Source organism: Nestor notabilis, unplaced genomic scaffold (genome assembly GCF_000696875.1).
Source record: "Nestor notabilis isolate BGI_N333 unplaced genomic scaffold, ASM69687v1 scaffold13782, whole genome shotgun sequence".
Classification (NCBI taxonomy): Eukaryota; Metazoa; Chordata; class Aves; order Psittaciformes; family Psittacidae; genus Nestor; species Nestor notabilis.
The window spans coordinates 8,675-34,482 of record NW_009918441.1 but is presented as its reverse complement, the minus strand read 5'-3'; the positions used below and the strand labels follow the sequence as shown (position 1 = coordinate 34,482).

Below are 25,808 nucleotides of genomic sequence, written 5' to 3'. Positions count from 1 at the left end.
TCAGCAGGACTGACTTACTTAGAAGTGAAACATTGACAATAAAATATCCATCATGGTTGATGTACTAAAAACCAGTCATCAAAGAGCCATCCTGGTAGTTCGGATAAGTTGACAGTTCTTGCCTGAGACAAAAACACTTTTAGCTGTCTCTGTTGAGGACTCCTTCCTATTGCACAACTCTGGACGTGTGTTGGATACAGAACAGAAATTCCGATTATTTGGGGTGAGGGTGGAGGACAGCTATTACCACAGCTTGTGGAATATATTTGGTTTTCAAGTCTTTCCTAAACTGTTACTCAAAGCACTTCAGTGATGGAGGGAGGTTGCACAAGGTAGCATACCTTGGCCTTGCTCTTGGAAGGGGATAACTTTCCCAAGCAGCTACAAAGCTGGTTTATAGATTTGTTACATGACATTAGGGCTAGTGTATGATCAAACAGTTCAGGCTGCAACTTACTACGATGTACTCCTTCCTTTGTTAGCTGGATAAAAAGTAATGAGGAATCTTGTCCTTCTAATACATCATAAGATGTTTTAGCTGAAGACTCCTGAACTAGTTTTTTCTATACTCTACCCTGAGAGATCATTTCACCTTTATTTCTTCTTTTCTCTAGTTTGAAGACAGTGAAGAAGATTTTGACTCCAGGTTTGACACAGATGATGAACTTTCCTACCGGAGGGATTCAGTCTATAGCTGTGTCAGCCTGCCCTACTTTCACAGCTTTCTGTACATGAAAGGTACTGGGTGAATCAGGATTCACTGAATACTCAAAATAACCAGAAATGTTTATTATACCTTGCACTCCAATTCCTGTACAGTTAAGCTATTTTCTTATTTTTCAAAGGGGGGTGGAAAAATAATCTAACTTAAATTTGATCTGTTCTCAAATCAAGTTACTTGTAGTAGCTTACATCTAGCAGTGTTTTTCCCCTTCTGCAAGGGAACATCAACGTTTTCGGCTGCCTGTGTTTCATTTTATGTCTTTGTTGGCTCGTAAGCAATTGAGTATCTAGTATAAATAGGACAAAATAACTCACAAAGTCATGATGTGCCAAATTTTGAGGAAAACTGATTCCTGCTCTCAAAACCTTGTAACACAGACAGCATTCTACCTTGCAGGCCAGTTTTACGGACCTCAGCTGACTTTCATTTTGGACCTGAAAGACACAAAAAAGGATATGTGTGGCAAAGGGGCATGAGAAACTGGAAGAGTATGCACAGGAATTCTCTGGTTAAGATTCTTGGTCTTAACTTCTGATGATTGATAGTGAATTACAATTTAGACAAATCTTTGGTAGCCATCACTGTAGTATAGGAACAGTGATGAATCTGGGCACAGCTATGTTTGTGTGAAAAATAACGCAGTCATCACTAGCAGGGCTTTTACTTTCTGACATAGTTAGCAATAAGTTGTGGAATGACAGGAGTATATTGGTTTGGTTACAGTTTTGATGGCTGTGATGTAACTACAGTACGAGGTGTATTGTCTACCTGAAAGCCACACTTACTTTGGTATGACTGAAATCAATTTAGTGTATTTCCTACTCTCAAGTGTAGCTTTTTCAGGTTTTGTGGGTTTCAGTTGAACGTTGTTACCCCCAAATAACCTGGAGAGAGGACAGAGTTTATTTAACACTAAAGTTTTCTTAGATTGTCACTGAGATACATTGAAAACAGTGTTAAAGATCCGATTCTCACGTTCAATAAAACTTTTTAATAATTTATTACTTTTATATATGATATGTATGAGTATATATAATTATATAGATGTTACACGCATGTGTTTGTTATGTGGAGCCTTACTGTAATCTATAAGGTAGACAGCAATATTGGTGGCCTTAAGGATACACAAAAGTAAGATCTTTGGTTTTGTGGCTTACAGCAGAGACTCAGTTTAACTGCAGCATTGTTGGTCAGCAGCTTCCAGCGTTAGTTTGGTCACCGCTTCTGGTTTACATTATAATTGTTTCTCTTACCTAGGTATAAACCCACATCTGTCTCTCTTGCCAGGTGGCTTAATAAACACATGGAAGCGACGCTGGTGTGTCCTGAAAGATGAGACCTTCCTGTGGTTTCGTTCCAAGCAGGAAGCACTTAAGCAGGGTTGGCTTCACAAAAAGGGGGGTGGATCATCTACACTTTCCAGAAGGAACTGGAAGAAACGATGGTTTGTTCTCAGACAGTCCAAGTTGATGTACTTTGAAAATGACAGTGAAGAAAAGCTGAAGGGTGCCATGGATGTCCGAACAGCCAAGTAGGTTTATATGGGGCTTTGTATGTTAGGCATAGTTCCACCTAAATACTTCCTGGGTCTTAATCTGGGAAGATGTTGAGTGCCTGCCTTCAAATTGTGTGAATGCAAGCAAGAAAGTGTGTGTGATGGAGTTACTGAAAGCAAGTGTTGTCCTTACTTGGCTCCCTCTTTAGTCCACAGAGTGCTCAGAGCTAAGCCAGTGCCAAATACTTCAGAAAACTGCTGCTATAATGAACCCGTCTATGCTTTCTCCCAGACTAGAGGCCTTACTTAGTCTGTAATGATTCCCAAGGCAATTTGGGGCATGTTGCCAAGTCCGTAGCTGCAGGCAAACCTAGATTGAAGAGGGTGGAATTAATAGGCCCTGAATATATTTAAGTTACCATTGGTCAAAGCTGTATCTTCTGTATGCATTTATGATTTTTTTTCATGTTTGAAGTAATTGTGGTAGTGGTAGAAAAGTCTTTAAAATGTGTATATTAATTAAAAACAATTACTAAACCTAACTTAGAAACTTAAGTCTTGTTAACTGAAGTTCCTTACACCTTAAAATTTTATGCTTCCTGTAGCATGCATCAAAGCAGATTTCTAAGGGATGGTATTTTTCCTTCTAAAGAGTGTCCTGGATTCAGCTTTGTGCTTTATGAACTTCTTATTATCTAACAAATTTAAAAATTAGAGTGTGCTAACACTGGTAGTCTCATTTCTGTATAAAAGTGTGCCTAAGTGTTCTTCCAAGGAAGAGAAAAGTAGAAATGGCTGTAGCACTTCATTCCACTCTGCTCCTTGCAATCTGCGACTATCCATTTTACTTTGTTTACTTAACAGAGTACTTAAACTAAATTGAAAGCTTATATTAATCTTTTCTTTGGAAGTCCTGGCTTGAGCCCAGTTTCAAGCAGGGCAAAGTAAATAGTTCAGTGAGCATCCTGACTTGCTCTTGTAAAACCAGCGGGCTGCTGGCTGTCAAGCAAATCTCTGAATAGACACTGAAGTTCCTACTATTCTGTCTCATGTACCCTAGCATGTATTTGGCATATTTTTCTAATATGATTAAACCAACTTTTTTTGTTGCCACCACATTGTTTCATTGCCTGTGCCCTATCAAAGTTCTTTGCTGAATGTACCTTTAAAATTGTCAGATAAAGGCTGTTGAACCTAACTGGAACTGTAAGTTCAATCAATTACTATTTATGTGTAAAATAGCTAAAAGAAAGGGTACTTGTATTTAAAGAGCTGCATGTTATGAGAAATAAGCAATAACTTTTGTAGGTAACTTTAATATTCACTGAGTGCATTCCTAACACATCATGCAACTTATATATTTCACCACTCCGCATGAGAGACCCTGTGCAATTAAATAGATCTTAGGGTGATGCATTTAAAACACAGAACAGGGAGGGATTCTGCTGGGCACTGTTGGACACAGGGAGGGAAAGAAACCAAATTAAAGAAAACAGGACAGAATTATAAGGTTTTGTTTAAATAGCAGATAAATTGTCCTAATAAGCCTGATAAGCAAAGGTTGAATGTATTGTTTATAGGATGGAGATTTATGAGAATGGTATAGCTGATAAGGAAGTATGGCTAGTTAAGTTAATAAGCTTCAGACAAATACAGTAAAAACAGCAAAAAAGAAATCCAGTTGATTTCTTAAGCTTCAGGAAAACCTGATGTAATATTTCAAATATTCCTTAAAAATCTTGTGGTTTGCAGTTCATGGCTGCTTAATTTATCGATACTTAGATGTCCAAACTACACTTTAGAAAGATGTAATTTTTCAGCAGATGAGTGTTCAGCTTTTTCTGGAAGCCATCTTTGGAATTGTCTTTATGCTGACTCGCAACCACACAGAATCACGAATCCAGGTTTTGTTTGCTTTTGGTTTTTAGTCTTCCAAGAGCTTTCTTTTTAGCACTCCAAAAATTACTTGTGTATGCAGCCAGTTCAGAAATACATCCATTTCTCAACTCAGTTATCCTTGCCTCTCTTGAGGCTTGATAATGGCTTTTCTTTAGTTCTTGTAAAAACAGTAACAGAGTAGTCAACTTGGTATAGTGACATTCATCATAGTTAGGATATTTGTACAGGAATAGGCAGAAAACACAGCTACAGTTTGATGAATTAATACTGTCTGATAAACTGCATTGTGAGCCTTGCACATGAACCTGTTTAAGGCTGACTGCTGTTATTTTAAGTGTCAGTAGTTTTCGAGCCTCTTGGCAGAACAGTTTTCAAAATGTTGACAACCTCTAATGCTCGATCTTTGTGTTTTCTTTTATCAGAGAGATTGTTGATAACACAGGAAAAGAAAACGGAATTGATCTAATAATGGGCGATAGGACCTACCACTTAATTGCTGAGTCTCCTGAGGATGCAAGGTATGAAATCTCTGTGCCAGTCTGACTTGTGCTTGTCATTCGTTTGTCCACTGTCACAAAACATTCAGGCTGTTAAACACATTGCATCTAACACTTTTGAAAGGCCTGCTGATTAAAAAATCCCATGACAGAACATTAGCAGGGAGAGTCAGACTGCCAGTGAAAATTTTCACAGAATTTGGCTGTTACCCATTTATGACTAGCAATGTTCAGAAATACAGTATGTCTGTAGAGAGGCAGCCATCAGCCATTGATGCTTGTCTTGTACATTACCCTGCTGTGTTTAGCTGCATAGATTAAATCAGTATTTAAGACCCTGCAATCTGTCTGAAATAAAGTACTGTTCTCTAAGGTTGGGATCTGTTTGCCTAAGCAGAGCCTAGAATATTTTCAGATAAAAATTGTGATGGGGTGACTGGATTTTAGGGTGAAAGCTTGTTCATGAATAAGAAGAGCGTGCAAGAGAGTGTTTTCCTTTCTGCTGATTTTTAAGAAGAGTCTTGCTTTTCTTGCTAAAGGATCCATATCAAACTGCAGGGGGAGCCTGGCAGGTGAGGAGCCAGCCTGACTTGTCAGATCAGTTTCAGTGCATTCTTGAAAGAAAATCCCCACACTACAGTTCATGCGAGATAATAATATGCTTGCCCATAAAAATCAGGCATTTGAATAAAGTGAACTCAGTAATCAAAGCTTATTACCCACTGCCTTGCTGCCCCTAGGCCAGAATACAGAATGGCTATGTCAACATCACTTGAATTACTTTGCTGTGAAGTCTTGAAAGTTGCTTCGTATTGTATTCTTTTTAAAGGTACCATACCTACCTGTATCACAGGACCCCGAGTATAAATTTAGCAATGCTTACAGTGCAGAATCATTCTTTATTTTTTAGACATCCTTAAAATTACCCTTGAAACAAGTTATGAGCTTTCCAGCAGTCCTTGTTAAGATTCTTCTGCCATGTGAGTTTATTTTAAAATGAAAGCTTAGCTGAAGTCTCTTCTGTTAAGCTTGTGTACGTGCCCTAGGGACCAGTGAGAAATTATCAGCATAAAGACTTGTCTGTTGTCATGCATCTCTTTCATTTTTTTTTTCTTAAACATGGAGGAGACTCTATAGGCTATTGTTGTGTATAGCACACATAATACACCATCCAGATTAAATTACTTTTTACCTGTGTATTTCATATTTCTTTTTTCTCACTCATCCCAGAAGCCTTTAATGAGGGATGTGTGTAAGGATTTGCAGTGTGTAAGGATTTGCAGTTAAGTCAAAGTTTTGTTACTGTTCAGCATTATTAGAAGTGAAGTACAAAATTATTGGACTGTGGTGGTTCTGGATCTGCTGTTGAAGAAAGTATTTTGAACATGGGCTAAATCATGATCTGAGGTTGCTTTTTGCTGAAATTAAGGAAAAAAACAAAGAGAGACGTGACCCCCTCCCACAGACCCTCCCAAAAGAGGAATTACTCTTTTGATCATGGAAATCTGTTCGAGGAGAGAAGTAATGCTTCTGTGGGTGGCCATTACTGAGGGTTTATTCCCTTCAAACCCCTAGTCTGTCTTTTTCCCTGTTCTTGGGTTCTAGGACTCAGCTGAAAGACAAAGGGGGTCCTGAGAGGGAAGAAAGCTAAAGGAGAGTCAAATCTGCCTTCGTCTTTTGCCAAGTACCATGATTAATTCCTTTGCATTGCTTACACAAAGATTACATGAAATTATGAAAAGTCTGAATTGTTCTTTAAAATCCAATAATAAATTATTACTATATGAAGTCTTTCTCTGTTTTTAAATAGAAGATTGACATTTCAATACATCTGCAATTCCTGAGCACAAAAAGGAAAGCTGAATTTAATTAGTGGGAAATTTTTGGTAGCTGAGGTTTAGTTTTCTTCAGCTGACGGTTCCTTCTCTGTAGATGACCCTTCTCTTGTTTTTGAAGGGGTTTCAATGACCTTGTCTTACATCCATCAAAGTAAGTGCTGAGCACAACCTCTCTGTGGTTACCTCTGAGTCTTAACAAAAGAATCGGAACTAAATGTTTTCATCTTCTTTATTGTCAGGCACTCTAAATCTTCATTATTCTTCATGCCTTGGATTGTTTCTAATGAAAGCACAAACTGTTAGAAAGTATTTAGGTTATGGCAGTGATGGTGCTATCTGACAGACTTACACAGGTTTTATCAAGCTATTTTGCCAGTTTGGTTTCTAGATTATCTACATTATCGGCAACAGCTGGCTTCTGAATGCTGGAGTTAAGGAGGCAGCATTTCGGTGTCCTAGGCAGAAATTCTGTGACTATAAGTAATTGCAGAAAAGACAGCTTTAAATTTAAATCCAGTAGTTTTGCATTTGTTTCCTCAACCTGGCGGTGGTGGAGGAGCCTCTGCAGAGAAGTGAGTAGTCTGTTTTAAAGGCTGGGCTTTTCAGCTCTTTGAAAACTTGGCCCCAGGTGGTTTCCATTAGAATGGCAAATTCCTATCTCAAAGAATGGCATTCAGGAACCTGCTGAATAGGCCAAGCTCTGCCCTCAGATTTCAGTGGGATTGCTTAGAGCAGTTGAGCTTTATCACATACAAGTGCCAGAAGGGTAGAGATTTCCCAGAAGCAGAAGGTGTGGTTGGAATTAAATCCTGCAATTGCTGCTCAGCACTAGGGGCTGAGTACTGGAAACCTCTCTGCCACTTTTCCTGTTATGGATGTATACAAGGCCACTGGAGTGGCACACAGTAGCTCTGGTTCAGCTTCACTGGTCCTTCCAGTAGCTGGCTTTTCCAGTGTTCCATAAGCAACAAAAAAAATGTAGACATATTTGCTTGGGGGTTTTATTCTTTTTCCCCTCTCAGACGGCTTGATGGACTTGGGTGGTCTTTGTGGAAGTATCATTGTAAGAAACTATTACCAGCCACGCTATCAGTGCCGCAGAATTTACAATCTGAAGGTTGGGATTCCCATTAAAGGCACTGTGTGTAGCTAGAAATGTATTTTTTTTTTCCCAGATGAAATATGTGGAATGTGTTACAAGTACTCTCTAAGCACTCAAATATTTCAGTATGCTTACTGCCAGCTTTTCAGAGATGCCACCTTTTGTAGAAGGTATTTGTCTTGAGGAAGAAGGGTATGACATGAGCTTGGATGGGAGATCTGGAAGGGCTTGCTTGAACCCATTGTTACCTGAACTAACATAAAGCCTTGCCGCTTTTCTACATGTTGACAAAAAGGAATCTTAAGCAATTTCAGAAACCTGCAGAACCTGCTAGATCTCTGCAGAACAAAGGTGACAGAAGGCTTGTTCAGAAGCAATGTTTTACTTATACTGCTGCCTTTCTTTCCACAGCCAGTGGTTTAGTGTACTGAGTCAAGTTCATGCGTCCACAGAACAAGAGATCCGAGAGATGCATGATGAGCAGGCAAATCCACAGAATGCTGTGGTAAGTCTAAATCTGAAACTTTTCAAAGCAAATAGTTTTAGAAAACAGGGGCACTGTGGTGGCCGCAGTTTCTGAGAGTCACAACCTAGGATTCCTTACATGTGGTCGTAGCTCTGAAGCTGGCTAGAGGCTCCATGTCCTTGGTCCTGTAGCTATGCAAGAAGAGAGTGTGACTTCTGATTCGTCTCCCATCATTCACCTTGATGAAAAATGAGTGTTGTTTTAGGGGCGTTTTTTATGGTCTGGTTCCCTACCAAACCACAGTTTCTGCGTGAGTTTGAAGTTTTGCAAAGTTATAGTAAATGAGTAAAATAAAAACCCAAGAGTTGAAAATACGAGATTTCTCTGGTCCTGCATATAAACTGTGTTTATCATTCTGTACAACATACACTGGGAATAAATGGAATACATTTGGAACCTAATATCAAGCAAGGGGAAATAAAAACTTCTGCTTAATGGTTTCAGAAGTTTGTTCTGAAGGAATGCCATTGACGTTGGGATAGTACTTTTAGGTGAAACATTCAAACGGGTTTGGAAGCATAGAAAAGAGCGAGCAGTTTTTGAGCTGCCTCCAGCTTAACTAGAGATAATCTTTTACTGGAACTGTTTATCTGAGTCTTTTAGTTTTACCCTTAGCAGTTTTAATGGTTAAGAGAAACTGATACCCAAATCTGCATTTCGTTTGGCTGCTGCTCCTTTCACCCATCTCCAAGAAGACTACTGTGAGTAATGTAATAGTAACTGTCTTCCTCCTTTTCTGGTTGGGTGTTTATAGGGTACACTCGATGTAGGACTGATTGATTCTGTCTGTGCTGCTGACAATCCAGATAGGTAAGTGAGAACCATGCCTGGTGACTTTCTTTATCTCCTTTCTCTAGCCAAAATTGGATGCTTTATACTTTAGTCTCTATGTGCTATTGATCAACCACACATTAAAGTGATTCATTATTGCTTCCCTTTTGAGAGTACTAAACACCACATGTTAAAACATGGAATAGGAATCACAGAATTGTAGAATTATAGACTGGTTTGGGGTGGGCGGGACCTTAAAGATCATCTAGTTCCAACCCCCCTGCCATGGACAGGAACACCTTCCACTAGACCAGGCTGCTCAAAGCCCCATCCAACCTGGCCTTAAACACTGCCAGGGATGGGGCAGCCACAGCTTCTCTGAGCAACTTGTGCCAGAGCCTCACCACCTTCACAGTGAAGATTTTTTTCCTAATATCTAATCTAAATTTGGGGCTTCACTAACTTCCCTGACACTACTTTGAATATGAACTGTTCAGTTACTAAAGTGATCCGAAAGTAAAAGATTAAATATTACTTTCAATCATACAAGTAATGCTCCTGGAAAAGAGCAGCTTATTTTTCAGTCCTTTAGCAATATAATAGGCAGGAAAATTCATTTTAACATTCTTCTGTTCAGCTTCTCGTGCAGGAATGTTATATCCTACAGTGATGAGAATTATTTCCCAGAATAAAAATGTCTTGTAACAAGGAAGACAATGCAGCATAAAAAATAACTGTCAGGATATTCTTAGTTCTTGAACTAGCCACAGTGTTTTGAGGAATAAAAAGTAATCTGGGTTCAGTCTATGACTCTGCTTATAAGGTTACTGGCTGTGAGGTGCTGTTTGTACTGTAGGAGTTCATTCCTGTCTCCTCATTGCCCATGTGTGAAACAGCTGGGTATAAGTTACTGTTTTGTCCTTGGCCTCGACACCATAAGTAGCAGTGATTATAAGCCTAGGTTTCCTAAACAATAAAACACAAATGTCCAGAACTTTCAAAATTTTAAGTTGGAATGGCATTTCTCCTGTAAGCATTTTTCACACGGATTCTTTTTCTTGGGTTGGGTTTGGTTGGTTTTTCTTAGTTCTCTGAATCTAAATCAGTGATGGAAGGTTTTTCAACTAGGAAACTAATTTGACAAATGCAGAATAGATTATTTTTATCTTGATACATATAAGCCACTAGTGGAAGCTCAAAGGAGAGAAGCTGAGCAGAGAGCCCTGTGAACCTGTGTTCAGAATGAATCCCAAGAACAGGGCTTCTGTCATTTTCCTAAACTGAGGAGAAGGGAGCCTGGAAGTTTGGCTTTTGTTGGTCATAATCTCCTAATAGTTTGATCTACCCTTTTTTACACCTTAGATTAGAGCATGGGGTAGCCCAGCCTGCATTGTTCCCATTTTCTACATCCCATACAGGTCTAAAAAACTGTGTGTTCCAGGATGAAAAAAGTAATGGTAAAGGGTTAAAGCAAGTGTTGGTAGGCTGAAGAACCTGCCGCTCTAATCCAGAGACCCATAAGCACAGTTCACTTGGGCTAGTTCTTCATGCTTCAGTGAATCCTGGTGTAGGATTGGGTAAAAGCCAGACTTTCATTAAAAATAGATTGTACTCTATGCAAATCGGGTTGCACTGCATTAAAAATAAAAGCAACTCTGTTCACATGCTGCTTCACTATAGGCCTTTGTAAACTGAAGTTTGTTTTAGCTAATGTAGCTACCGAAGCAGACACTCTAAATAGGCCTGACCCTGAATTAGAGTTCTGATTCACATCCAAAGCTGATTAAAGATTGGAGGTTTTTCTCACCATAGATTTATTTTGAGATAGGACAAGTTGAAATTTAGTGCAAACTTTCCCACCATTCAGAGCCCTAGCATTTTGGTGTGAATCCAACATAACCAAGTCTTTTCAAATGCCTGTTACTTCTTATTTCTTTTTTTATTTTAGGTTTAGTGGTGTTGAAATAAATGCTTTAGAGGTGGATGGATTTTGTCTGAATAGAAAATGCAGGCAATGGACAGTATATATGGTTATGATGAGTAAGGTATAGACAGTATGTATGTTGATTGTAAAAGCTTTTTCAATCTTGTTTTACTTTCATAGACCAAATTCATTTGTGATTATCACTGCTAATCGTGTTCTTCACTGTAATGCTGACACTCCTGAAGAGATGCATCACTGGATAACCCTGCTCCAAAGGTCAAAGGGGGACACTAGAGTGGAGGGACAAGAATTCATTGTGAGGGGTAAGAACAGAGTGGGGCAATAACAAAGTAAATAACATCTATTAAGGTTCAAAGAGATTGTTCCCACAATACAATATGGATAATGTGCCAGCACAGGAGTGTCAGAGCCTCATCTTTGTATGGTGGAGTTTTACTTACAAATTAATATAGCTAAAATTATACTCCTGTTGTGCCATGTAGAAAACACTGTAATGATGACAAAAGCATTTTTCTAAGTTGAGAAAAGATTATTTTTTTTTAAGGTAAATATGAAAGTTGAAAAGTTTTCATATTAATTTTATTATATCTTCATCATTTCACTGATTGAGAATTTTACTCAAAGTTGTTTAATGTGAACTAAACAGTTCACATCTTTTATTGTTGTTGTTGAAAGTATAAAACTTAACTTCTAGCAACCTAATTTTGTGCAACTCTGTTTTAAAAAACGTGTGATTCAAATTGTGTCTTTACCAGGATGGCTACACAAGGAAGTAAAGAACAACCCGAAGATGTCTTCATTAAAACTAAAGAAGCGTTGGTTTGTTTTGACGCACAATTCTTTGGACTACTACAAGAGTTCAGAGAAAAATGCTTTGAAATTGGGTACACTGGTTCTGAACAGCCTCTGCTCAGTGGTCCCACCTGATGAAAAAATCTTCAAAGAGACAGGTAATCGCTGTTCTTCAAATATGTACTCAGATACCTTCTGTCCTACTACTTAGTCATGCAACAAACAGCACATAAGAACGTTTTAAATGGATTATTATGGTTGCAGTTTGATGAACAAATCAGGTTCCTACATCACTGAGGCATTTTACAGGGAATTCCTAGGGGAAAAACAGCAGTGGTAATGTATACAGGAGTAAAATTTGTTCTCACCAACATCCAAGTTATCATAGGCTGACGCTGCTGCTGAGTTAGCATGAACACTTACGTTTACACATCAAAGACCTGGGAAAAGACATATGGGCAGCACTCTCCTCATATACCATTTTATGTGCTGAGGAACTATGAGGACTAACTTTGGTGGAGCAAGTTATAGGGACATCTAGGGTAAGAGTCCACTTTGTGCTAACATACATGCTGTACCTGAGTCAGCTCTGCTGTGCGTATTCAAAACCGGTTTTCAACTTGGAAATGGCTATTTGCAAATAACAAGTGACTGTTGACAGTCCTATATAATCTCATTGAGGTCACTGACACTTCAAAGAGGCTTCTGCTAGTGAAAGATGAAATAGATTTTCTTTAATTGCATCTGCTTCATAAAAAGCCCATACAATGATGCAGAGAGAGAATTTGAACTGAAATGATCTTCCTACCATAGTTGTCACCTCATTGGTGTGAAATTAATGACTTTTTTACAGAAAAAGTAATTGATGCTTTATACCTGTTTGTACGTGTGCCACAGACAATGAAAGACTCTCATGTACAAAGCAAGACTGTCTCATTTTTTCCTGTTACAGACAGGACTGGAGAAGGAGAGCCCATAAGCCACAAGTAGCTAACAGCATTCCATAGTGTTGTCTTATGGTCAGTTTTGCTAAAACTGCTGGATAAAAAGGGAGGCTGCATGATGGTGGTTGTACTCTGATATTACTCCTAGGCTTTTTTAAAGGAAAGAATCTCCTTTAACACCATAGTATCTGTATTACAATACTTAAGTACTCAGGCAACTTCTTAGCTCCTGAAAAACTGCCGGCATGATCCACAATGTAGTACATGGGGTCTGACGGGATTACAGCTGTTTTCAGATAGAATTTGGGGTATTTTTTATAGCTATGGCTTGTACAATTAATAATTCTTACTGTTGTGCTAGGTTATTGGAATGTAACTGTATATGGACGCAAACATTGTTACCGTCTCTATACAAAATTGCTTAATGAGGCAACCCGCTGGTCAAGTGCCATCCAGAATGTGATTGACACAAAAGCGCCAATTGATACCCCAACTCAGCAACTTATTCAGGATATTAAGGTAGGCACAAGCAGAAGGGTGTGGGTTGGGAAAGAATGGTTGCTTAAATCCTTTTTATGTTGGCTTTGCCATATTGGGCAATAAAGCAGAAAACTGTTATTCGCAGAGTGGCATGGACCAAAATTGTAGAACCTGAATGTATTCACTGACCTGATAAAGGAATTTCTATCTAAAGAGTAAAAGAGCAACTTGGACGGCAAGAGAGGGAACTTTTTTCCGTGAAAACAGTAACAAGTTTTACTGGTTTGTGTAACTTGACAGAGGTTGCTATACATGGCAATAGAGCATAGTGTGCAGGTTCATGAGTTAGCAGACCTGTTTGGCCATGTCCACAGTGAGAAGCAGCAAGGATGTGGGCTAGACAGCTCTTGTGATGTATTTTTTATTTATGGTTCTTTTCTTGTTCTGTGATAGCATGGGCTAAGCATCTCATGTCTCTGCGTGATGAGAAACATAATTAATGCTTACTGCTTTATGGTCTTGTTGGAGATGCTGCATGCATAGGCAGAGAATGTCCTTCTGGAGATCTGCTAATATGCAAGAGGGAAGAACTCTACCAGCCTTTTCCCTTAGAGTGCCACCTCCTCTTTCATGGAAATGAAGTATCAGTTCCTAAATTCCAAGACTACAAATGCTATTCTTCAGATCAGTAGACAAACGTATGTGGGAGTTCACAATTGATACAAGGTAGTGGACACACATCTGTCAAACTTGGCCAAAGAACAGTATTTAGATGTCAGACTGGGTACATAAAGTTTACAGCAGCAGTTTTTCTGGACTATTTTGTTATGGTAACTCCTGTAGATTCTAACTGAAAAGGCCTATTAGTTATGCTGGAGAAGTATTTTTTAAAATAAAACTTGAATACAGATACTGTACTCCAGTATTTCATAACTGGAATTAAAAATGAATGTAAAATGAAAACACACTTCAGAAAATTTTATGAAACTTCATTTTTGTCTCCTGCAGCTCTGCTGTGGTTTGCTTTTTACTACACAGATAAAGTAAGCTTATGCAAGGCTTGAGGTTAGCAAACACTGAGCATTCATAGCCCGCAGAGTGCCTTGGCAGCCACAGTACCCACAACTGGATTTAGCACCAAATAGTGTTGGTAACACTGATGACGTAGTTTTTAACAGCCAACCTAAGGGCACAAAGCATTGCGTTATTGTTTATGGTGGACCCGAAATCCTACTTTTTCTCTTACCCCAACAGGAAAACTGCCTGAATGCTGATGTGGTTGAACAGATTTATAAGAGAAACCCTATTCTCCGTTACACTCATCATCCATTGCACTCACCGTTACTGCCACTGCCATATGGGGACATCAATCTAAACTGTAAGTTTTTAAATCATAGAAACACTTTTCCTTATGAAAGACTAAACCAGATAGGATATTTTAGTCAGCAGGCCATAGCAAAGTAACAGTAGGCAAAATACATGTTTATAACAGAAATAGACAGGTTTCCCTCTTCTCTGCTGGGAGGCAGGGAATAGTAGTTTGTCTAGCACAGATCCATGTGCTTGTGGTGCTCCTGCACAGGTGTTACAGAAGGCCAGGTTGCTTTTGTTGCTGTACTATGAGTTTGTTACCCTCAGCAACACAGCTAAGACTGAGTTTGAAAAGCCTTCCACTGAAATAAGCAACTAAACCGAATTCATTCAGTGTCCTTGAATCATACTCTCCTTCTCAAATCATTGTTGGTTCCTACCCCATGTGAGGAGCTGCAGCAGCCACAGCTTCCGATTAACAAGCTTTAGTTTCCTAAGTTGTGGTGGGAAGTGTTATTTATGGGAAACAACATTTGGGTGGACATGGTTTTAAAAAGTAATGGTCCATTTTCTCCTGAAATAGATGTAATCATGTCTTCTAATATCCTTAGTTCAATTGATAATTTAGAAATCTGTTTTGAATGAGTCATTCAGAGCTATTGATGGTTGTGAATTTGGTGTCTTTAAATGAATTTGCTTATCTTATTTTGTGACTGTATGTTAAACAAGGTATGACTTAAATCAGAAGTTTCATCCTTGAGAAGAGGGTAGGTAGGAGTTGATTAAAAGCTAAGTTATTTCAGGTAAGACTTCCTGGTAACTCAGGTGATATACTTCTGCTCAAATGACAAGGAAAATCCTAACAGAAACCTTTCCCTTCTCTTACCCCTTCTCCTGTACAGTGGCAAGGCACAGTTCTGATCTTCTTGGCCCTTGAGCAGGTTGTCCCATGGAGGAGTGCAGCATGGTTGCTCTTTATTCCCCATGGACAGGAACATCTAGCTCCTTCTGAGGTGGAATTCCTGCCAAAGTCTTCCTAATATTAAATGTAGCTCCACAGATGGACTGATGCTTAGTTATGGCCTCGACTTGCAGTTGAATTCTAGTTATTTTGTGTAATAATATAATGTCAGGTTAGAAATTTCATAACATACATCTGTACTCTTCTGTGCTTTGATGGTTAGTAGGCCTGACTGATTCAGACATCAGAACAATCTATTCCATCTCTCGAACCCAAGAACTGCGTGGTTCTTTTGTGTAGACTGTAAAAGTTGTTCGCCGATGTTGAATAACCTGTAGCACAAAAACAATCATCACCTTTTCCAGCACTCGAAAAGCAAGTGGCAGTGTCATGGCAATGATTTAGTTCAGTAGTATTGTTTGGGTTTAATTGAAATGCTACTGCTGTAGACAGAAGTGATGCCATGTATCTTTGTCACTTTCCGTAACACAGTCATGCTTTATTTCACTTATGATCTGATTAGATTTTTCACTTCGTTGTGACAGTGGGAAAGGGATAGACACTCCAGAAGGAAGATTCTCCATCAAAAAAACTGATCAAGAAAGATAGACTTTTTAAGTTACGTTGTCAGAAAATGTCAAAGTGGGATTTCATTAAATTTGGAAAAAACCTCAGTGGCAAATTAACTCATAAAATGAGTATGCATCATACATTTGAAATGGAAAAGACCCATTCTAACATCCTGCATAATGAGGGTCACAGAATAGCATTAAGCAATTCCTATATTAAGCCTGAATGCTTTCTCTTCTGTATCTCAGTCTAAACACCTTTCTCCCTATTTTTCTTTTGTAGTGCTGAAAGACAAAGGCTACACAACTCTGCAGGATGAAGCCATCAAGATATTTAACTCTTTACAGCAGCTGGAGTCTATGTCTGATCCCATCCCTATAATCCAGGGTATCCTCCAAACAGGACATGATTTACGACCTCTTCGAGATGAGCTCTACTGTCAGCTCATCAAGCAGACCAATAAAGTGCCTAACCCTGGGAGCGTGGGGAACCTCTACAGTTGGCAAATACTCACCTGCATGAGTTGCACATTTCTGCCAAGTCGCAGCATCCTCAAATATCTCAAGTTCCATCTCAAAAGGTGAGAAGCATTGAATTCCTAAAGCACGAAAATAAGTTTATTCACTCACTGTTTTATTCACCACAACTTGTAACAGTGTTTAGATACCTATCTTGAAGTGAGACTTGAAGATGCATTCACTTAGTGAACTATTATGCTAAACAATGAGTCGAAAAAGAAGTTGTAGGAAATGTGTGTATGCATTTATCTAGGTGGTAATTTGAAGAAACAAGCAATATCCCACAAGATTGAGTGCACAATTTGTTACAGTTGACAAAAGGGGAGCTTTCTGTAATTGTATCAACTTGCTTAAATGACTTGCAGCCCAAGCCCCCAGGTCCTGTACTCAGCTGTCCAAATCAACCTGCTAAAAATTCTTTATCCTGCTTACCTTAGTTTTACAAGGTATGCATCATGCACATAGAAGAACGTTATCTTATTTAAAGATCTGTTAGAGGTAAAAATGTCTGTTTGCAAATCTAATTTGAAGATATTAGTGACCATTGAGCAAATAATAAACCCTTGTTGACAGTTCAGCATTAACCGGAATGTGGAGTTCCTCTTGATGTGATGCAGCGGAAGAATGCAAAGTGTGTCATTAGGGAAGTTAGTCCACCAACAACAAACTGTTGTCAGTAGTTTTAAAGTTTTGTCTGTATTTTTGGCAGAGCATGGACTTCTTCAATCATTTTGCTAAATCTAATTATTTTATAAATATTTGTAAAATGCTTGTATTAAAGATACGTCATTGAACCAAAGTAAGATCAGTGAAAAATCTCAATCGCTTTACATAATATTGTTAAAATTCTGATAAATTATATTGTTAAAATTAAAAAAATCCAACATTGATTAGTTTTTCAGTTTAACTCAGCTCATAAACTGGCCTCCTAGTTAAAAAAAATCGCAGCTGATACATTTGTAGGTTGGTTCCAATATTGTAGATTGCACCTTACAGCATTTCTGTAATACTGCAATAATCTTTTTATGCCTTGTAGATCATGAATCACTGAACTTTTTCACAACAATTAAACCTTAGTAGCTCTTAAGAATCTGGTATTTTATCACTGGAAATATCATAGAAACACTCTGTATTGAAAGCCATCCAAATTCAACAGTTTTCAATAACTGAGTTCATTAAAGTTGTTTGTTAGTGAATACTAACAACTTTAATATAATACTTATAATACTAACTGCTGAACAGTAAGGTCTAGAGAGAATCTTTAAGAAAATCAGGAATAGAAATCAAGTATCCTAAGTGACACTAATACAAAAAGGTGCAGTCAAGTATGTTTTATTGCTATTTGGTGTAGTACCTGAGTGCAGTTTAGTCTTCATACAAGAACTGTTCCTGACAAAAAGTGGAGTTGATTAAAGAAGATTTTCATAGTTTGTTTGCTGTCAAATCTGAGTCATTGCAAAATTCCTGGAGCTAATGATAAAAGTTCACTTTTTTCTTTCCATTAGGTTTACAGAACAAAATGATGAAAGTATGTAAGTTATCCCACCCTAAACCACAAGTTAAGACACTTTCCTTGACAGTGAAGATAAGCCTTTGACCATGTCAATTAAATAGCATACTGGGTACAGAAGTATTTTTGGAAAAACGAACATTCTCAAATAAGAAAACTTTCTATTTCACAGACTGGCAGCTTAAAGTAGTAATGTTTGTCTCACAGGGTTCGTGACCAGTTTCCAGGAACTGAAATGGAGAAATATGCACTTTTTACTTATGAATCTCTGAAGAAAACCAAATGCAGGGAGTTTGTACCATCGCGGGATGAAATAGAAGCTCTGATCAGCAGGCAGGAGATGACATCCACAGTTTATTGCCATGGTGGGGGCTCCTGTAAGATTACAATCAACTCGCACACTACAGCTGGAGAGGTGAGAGTGGTGACAGAATGGCTTTGGCACAAAATCAGCGTGTCCCTTTACGTACCAGTTCCAGACAGCAGTGCAGCATTAAACTTCAGAAGCCCTTGGGGCTTCTCTACCGATCTCTCTTTTCAGGGGAGGGAGAGCTTACAGAGCTCTCCCTCCAACCCCCAAGTGTGTTCTGAAGAAATCCCTGCTATGTAACTTGTGTTTATTCTGCAGACAATCACCCAACTCTAGTTCGCTCTTACAGGAAAAACTGCAGGAAAGGCTAAGCAATTCAATAGAGGCATTACTGGAATAACTTGAGTAAATACTGGTGTGTTTGAGAGCCAAGTTGCTTTCTATGGAAGACTCTGGCTGAGTTGGTGAAATACATGAGCTATATGAGGCTAGGTGATAGCACATACATATTCTGAAAGAATCAACATTACTTAGTGTAAAAATTAAAGTGGGATTTGACAGCAGGTAATACTGCTGATAAGAACATGTTACCAACATTTTTAGCCTAATGTAAAACCTAGCTCTAAATTTTCTTCTAATTATTTGTCTTACTCTGTGGTGCTCCTTTTCTGTGCTATGGTTTTTCATGTGCTGTTTTTCATTAGGTGGTTGAAAAGTTAATTCGTGGCTTGGCCATGGAGGATAGCAGAAACATGTTCGCTTTGTTTGAATACAATGGAACTACTGATAAAGCAATTGAAAGCAGAACCATTGTAGCTGATGTCTTGGCAAAGTTTGAAAAGTGAGTACGCCTCTGTTTCTCTCTCACCACTCTAACAAGTAGCAATCAAATAAATTCAGCATTATTGACATTCAGAATTTTCTCTTTCTCGTGCTTGTTTGTGATGATGTAGCTGTATGACACGTGGCCATTCCTGGAACAAAAGCATCTTTATCTTCTTCTTGAAGGAATTAATGAGCCACCTATTCACTTGTGTTTGATTTTTCTGTGTTTTGACACCAGTAGAGTGATATTTTTCATCACTATTTCCACATTTTCCTTTCTACTAGTACAAATAATTTCCACCATTACTAGCGTTATGGCTGCCCAAGCACTGGGAGAACTGAACTCCAGGCTGAACTCCTGACTGCCCATTACCTAACTTCACATGGAAGTCACCACAGTATAGCTCACATTTTTCTTATCAGTAAAATTGAAACCACCTATAGGACTCTAGTAAGAAAACGTAATACAAGCCTCAATACCTGTTTGTCGTCCTTATGTTACGTGCATGATAATCGGCCTCCTTTATCTACATAATAATGGAAGGAAAAAGGAATGTCTGAACTGTTGTGCAATTACATTTTATAACAGGACTTAATAGTGTTGCTTTTATCAACACCTGACTGAGCCACAAATAAAAGTTTATTAAGAGAATTTGGGTTAGTAATAGTTGACTGAGAACTGAGTCAGCATTTGTAAGATGTTGCTGTAGTTTCTAAATACACACCACTACCGCCACCCCAAATGACATCAGCCAGATATAACTGCGGAAAGCGCTTAGCTCCTGTCAACAATACCGGATTGATAGCAGATGTAACAAAGCAAAATTCAGCTGAATGCCTTGTTTAGATTCTTCAGATGTCAATAGAGAAAGGAATTTGATTTCACGGATCTATCTCTCGTTCTTCACATATCTGTGCAGGCTTGCTGCCACTGCTGAAGCTGGGGAGATGCACTGGAAGTTCTACTTCAAGCTCTACTGCTTCCTGGACACAGAAAATGTTCCAAAAGATAGCGTGGAATTTGCCTTTATGTTTGAGCAGGTAAAGAACAGAGGTTCTGGTTTGAGGCATTTTTTAAGAGGAGTAAAAAAGCAAGTGATCTAGGCAGCACAGAGAGAGTTTTGATTATGCTTCTGTTTAACTAAATGCACTACTGTTCGAGCATCAAGTGCAAATAAAGGAGTTCAGTGGTCTAAAAAGGCTTATCCTGACACAAGTGAAACACATGTGAGTTACCTAGTGTTACGATTTTTTTACTTCTGCACTACTTGTGAATTGCTTTATGTATAGTGGTAAAAATTGGATAACTGGGTGTAAGCCACATGAAAAAAAAAAAAGGATAATACTTGCTATTAATTTTGCATGTATGAATCCATTTTCTGAAGAAAGTGCAAGAAATAAAGTGAAAAATACGTAACTGGCAAGCAAATTAATTATTAGAGACCCATGTTGGCAACTGTACAGAACTAATTGAACAATAGCTTTTACTCTTTGAAATCAAAAGCTGATTTTATAGGCACTATAGTAAACTAAATCAGTCCAGTCTCAGCAGTAACTGTAAGATAGCTGTGATGAGCAGAAATCCACTTAATGTGCTGAGCTCAGGATGAAGACATACTGAAAAACATAAATAAGTGAAATTGATTTATAATGAAAATTGAGTATTTCAGCAGTTCAGTTTCTATTATATGAAGTCCTGTAGTTGCTCAGAAACTCTCATGGATGGCATTTATTACTGTTGACTGACCTTTTCCTTTTATACTATATTTCAAATAGCTAAAAATTCTTCCAGTGCACAGCTTCTTTCAGGTGGGCACTAGAAACAGATAAAGATTTCTATGTAAGGCTATTTGCAATGCCAAGACACTGATGTTCTGTTGGTAAGCAAGCCTGATGTGACCAAGAACTGACATATTTCAATTTTCATACGCATGAAGCCTTGTTCCCTTCCACAGGATCAGAAATACCTTGACTGTAATAGAGTATTTCTTCCTTGTTCACAGTTTGGCTTTTAAGGCACCATATTACACCATGAGTCTAGCGAAAGTCTTCTTCCAGAGCCTACTACAGTAGCTCAATCCAGAACTGCTTATTGTTGGTTGAAAGATCTGGGCAATAGATTGCATTGGTTGGGCCCTGAAACACTGCCATTCTGACCGACTGTTTTTACGTAGAGAAGAGTCAGCCAGTTAATGCCTCTGCTTTGGGTTGAAGTTCAAACAACATGAAGAAAATCCATGAGAGCTCTACATCAGATATTTTACATTACATTATTGGTTTAAGAGGCAGATTTAGATAGTTCTCTTTATGAACAGCTAAACCAAGCACATTTGCTGAAGCAGATTGTTTTCATGAAGCATTCTGTTCTGACTGGTGTTTAGCCAAATGGTTTGTCTTGCCAGGACAACAGTATTTCAGTTACAAAGCATAGCACATTCAATCCCTACAATTAATATTATAGCAATAGCTCAAAGTGGTGACTTACTACGTTCTAACATCAGTTCTGTTCTTTTTTTCCTAATTGTCTGCTTTTGATGTCAGTCATCAACTTCTTTCAGCCAATTAAGAAAGTTCCCTTTTGTCATCAGTTTTAGTTCTGTAACCTCCATTATCTTAAAATCTGAATCTTTTAACTCATGAGGCACTGAAAAAAATCTTTCAGTTCTTCCTTCTCATTAAAATACTGTCCTTCCATTTCAACAAGATAGCTCTTTCTTCTGCACATGTACAATCTCAGGTAAACCATCTTGCATGTTTAAAGGTTTTTTTCTCCATCCTAAGCGTACATCTAAATGCACTAGCTCTTACTTAGATCTGAATTATCTCTGTGTGTTTTCTAAACTGCTTGCAATTTCTGCATCTCCAGGCATGAGGCATGTTTGTTTCCTGTACTGGTATCATATGAAAAGAAATTAAAAAAATCCTAGCTGCTGCACATTTCCAAAGATTTGAATGAGTGTGCAAAGTGCTAGGATTTTAAAGCAAAGTCTTGGTTCAGAATCTCATCCCTGATGCTACAGACTGCTATAACATGTAAATATTTTACTAATTTTGTCTGGGATCCATTTACTGCTTTCCCATCAGTGAGGATTATTACAAAGCTGTCCCAGGGCTTTGCTTGTTTGGCTGGAAACATCAGTTTTCACAGCCAGATCATTGATAGCAGGAAGTAAAACTAGACAGCTATTTTTCTAATGTCCTTGAACATAGATGGCTTCCTCCCAATCCGATGTTTAGATTCTGATTTTCTCCCCTTTACATTTTCTTATTTATTTATTTATTTATTTATGTAATTCTGTTGCTTTTATAAACGTGAATTCACCAGGGGCTGTACTAGCAACAGTAATTCCCATTTAGCAAGTTCCGCAGTTGCCTCGCAGTTCTTCTGGTAAACCCTGTTCAACACATTTGTCAAGAGAATTAGCACTTTTGATTTATTTAATGGATCATTTATTTCAGATCCTGGGTTTGCCTGGCAGTAAATCTACTTCCTATTTCTCTCTTAGTCCTTTCAAAGACTTGTTTGTACATAAAATCTACCTTTCCCCCCTTGATTGATAGGCTCATGAAGCAGTGATTAGAGGACATTATCCTGCCCCTGAAGAAACTCTCCAGGTCCTTGCAGCTTTGCGTCTTCAGTACCTTCAAGGAGATTACACTCTGCATACCACCGTGCCAGAAATGGAGGAAGTCTATCCCTTGCAAAAGCTGAAGTCTCGCATTACACAGTCTACCAAAACATTTACTGCAGCAGAGAAGGCTGAGAAGAAACGAGCCAGCTTTCTTGAAGGAACATTGCGGAGGAGTTTCCGCAGTGGCTCTGTCAGCAAGCAGAAGGTTGAGGAGGATCAGATGTTAGACATGTGGGTCAAAGAAGAAATCTCAGCTTCCAGGACTAGTATTATTGACAAATGGAAAAAACTCCAGAGGATGAACCAGGAGCAGGCTATGGCAAAGTATATGGCTTTGATTAAGGAATGGCCTGGCTATGGTTCAACACTTTTTGACGTAGAGGTAAGACCTCCTGAACACTGAAACTACAGTTTATCCTGTATACGTGATTTCATTACAAAGTAGTGAAACCATAAATATGGTACCACAATGCTCAGACAGCTGATGTAAAAAAATTTCAGATATTAAAAGCATACACCTGTTAGCAAGCACTGTAACTATTTAAATCTACTAGTTAACCAGAAAATACAGAGGGACAGAATGCTATCCTGATGGGTTTGCAAACAAGTTTGGGAAGTGTAAAAGACTGTGTTCAAAGAGGGATAAGCAGTATGCACTTGTCAAAAAATTGTTACAGACAAGAATGTTAACAGGACGGGTTGCGTGGCTCCTGCTGTTCCCTTTGCTGCTAACTTACATTTTCTCCTCTAGTGTAAAGAAGGGGGATTCCCACAAGAGTTGTGGCTTGGAGTCAGCGCTGATGCAGTGTCTGTCTACAAGCGTGGGGAAGGCAGGCCTCTGGAGGTGTTCCAGTATGAACATATCTTGTCATTTGGTGCACCACTTGCCAACACCTACAAGATCGTGGTGGATGAAAGAGAACTGCTTTTTGAAACTAGTGAGGTAAGAGAAAGAAGGGATTTTGTTATTGCGGTGTTCCTATTCTGATAGCCAGGCTACTTAGTAATTTAAGTAATTGCTCTAAATGTTACAGATCTATTCGAGATCCCTGTAAAGCTAAAGGGAAGACACAACGAGATGGGTAGAAGTGCTGAGTATTCTTGTTTAATCGCAAAAGAGTTTTGTTGAAAGCTCGACCATTTTATATTGTTAGTGTCTAAAGAAATTCATCCGCATACTGTTACTTTACTAAGAACTTTGCTCTTTATACTCTTTTGGCAGGTGGTTGACATTGCAAAGCTGATGAAAGCTTACATCAGTATGATTGTGAAAAAACGCTACAGCACCTCTCGATCAGTGAGTAGTCATGGAAGTCAGGGCAGCGCCAGGTGAAAACAAAACCAGTTCTTCTGTGCTCTAAATAGAACATATCGCTGCTTGGCCTCAAAACGACCTGATGATACTGATCACGTCTGTTGACAAGCTAACTGAGAACTGGAGTTTCCACGGAAAATATCTTCAAACATTGTTTTAGAAAGACCACAGGGCAGGGATGGGAAAATCAGCTGAAATAGTCACATACTAGAACTGCTGGCTCGTTCGAAACTTTCCAAAGCATTATTATCTTCAGTTGATGTAACCAATGCCTTAAGACTTGTTCCGCTGCGATTCAAGCAGTAATAAGTGCCTTACAATATTAACCCAACTTGTACTGACCTAAAATTGCTGATAACTGTTAAGAGGATTTTTTTTTTCTTTTTTGACCTTTCAGAACACTGAAAACAAAGTTACATTTATCCATTCTGCACTAACCTACTGGCCTGTACACATGTGGGAAGGGGGAGGGAAGAAGAGCAAGGTATACTTTCTTGGAGAGCTGCTGGCAGCCTTCCTGATGGACACCAACATTTTGTTTCCCCTTGCTTCCATGGGTGTGCACACTGTGTATGCACATTTGAGCTGTCAGGAAAATTTGACTAATTTTATTCTGTATTTCACAAGTCTTTTGAAGCAAAGGGAGTAAGTATGTGCAATGGTGTAAACAGTCTTTCTGTACATTTTAATAGTTCAGAGTTATAGTTGTTACAATTGTATGGTTACTTTATAAGCAGTTTTATTAACAAATTCCAAAATTTTCATACATTGATTTTACTATTGCAAATAAGTTTTACCGTATAAGTAGCAGAAGTCTGCATTCTGTATCTGCTGTATTATAAAGAGAGATGTAGCTGAGAATATTTATAGACTACCCTAATATGGAAATTATCAGTTCAATACTCCATAATGTCAGCTTAAGCTTTTAATAATAATTTTTTTCTTTTAAAGACATCACTCCCTTATAATTCTGGCTGGACTCGCCAACCCAGACTGACTGCCAAAGGTCAGAGCCCTTCAGAGTTGACTAGCGAACTCAAAGTTATACAATACACCTGCTTTAATAGAGAGTTCTCTATTTCACCTGTTTGCCTGATGAAGGTTCTTGACAGTACCCTGTAAATAAATTGGTGAATATCAGCTAATAATAAGCTGATTTTGGACTTTTATTTTTGTACAGAAATACTGTAATATAAGGCAAAATTTTCATCAAAGGTATCTTTTTGTCCACAGCAAAAAAAGAAACCTGAAAAACCTTACTGTTATTAAAACCTCAGCCTTTAAAGAATCATGCCTACTTACTGAAAATAAAAAAAGTCCAGCAATAAAGAAAATACGTGGTGTGCTGTGTTTCCACTTCATACTGAGTTGGACTTGACAAAGCTCTAATCTTATTTGTCTTCTCAGGAGCAAAGCCAGGAACCCAGTGTAAGCTACGTGTGTACATGTACGTTTTTGCTTGGAAAGGTACATATGCTTTGAGTTGGACGGAGCAGGTTTCTTTGACCATGTGATATGTGTCCATTACACTGACAGGACAAATGAAGGACTGCTGAGCAATTCCACTCCACAAGGAATGTGCAAGTCAAGCCTTTGCTATTTGCGAAGCCATGATGTAAGATGGCTTGTTTGTACTAGCCAGCCACAGGATGGTAGTGCAGCATGCGCTGCCTTCTCAAGTGTACATAGCCTTTATAGAGGACAAGGCTTTCTATGAGAAATCCTCCACCCTCCTCCAATTGGCAGATCCTTTTAGTCACTCTGTGACACCACCCCTCAGTCCTTAAAGGCTAGCTAAACAACACTACTGATTTAATGTTCCCACCCTCCCAGCAAAGGTAAC

At 38.6% G+C, this 25,808-nt stretch overlaps 1 protein-coding gene across 1 annotated transcript in view; it reads left to right on the top strand.

The window, feature by feature from the left end:
* Positions 1-24,161, top strand: part of MYO10 (myosin X) — a 127,498-nt gene extending 103,337 nt beyond the window's left edge. Inside the window, 16 exon segments of the mRNA XM_010009706.1 lie at positions 615-738; positions 2,012-2,255; positions 4,541-4,636; positions 7,967-8,060; positions 8,836-8,891; positions 10,957-11,099; positions 11,553-11,747; positions 12,895-13,052; positions 14,268-14,391; positions 16,138-16,435; positions 18,091-18,298; positions 18,898-19,034; positions 19,939-20,059; positions 22,580-23,032; positions 23,402-23,593; positions 23,873-24,161. Coding sequence (XP_010008008.1) covers positions 615-738; positions 2,012-2,255; positions 4,541-4,636; positions 7,967-8,060; positions 8,836-8,891; positions 10,957-11,099; positions 11,553-11,747; positions 12,895-13,052; positions 14,268-14,391; positions 16,138-16,435; positions 18,091-18,298; positions 18,898-19,034; positions 19,939-20,059; positions 22,580-23,032; positions 23,402-23,593; positions 23,873-23,983 — 2,754 coding nt within the window. The 3' untranslated portion in view covers positions 23,984-24,161.
* The last annotated feature ends 1,647 nt before the right edge of the window (positions 24,162-25,808 follow it).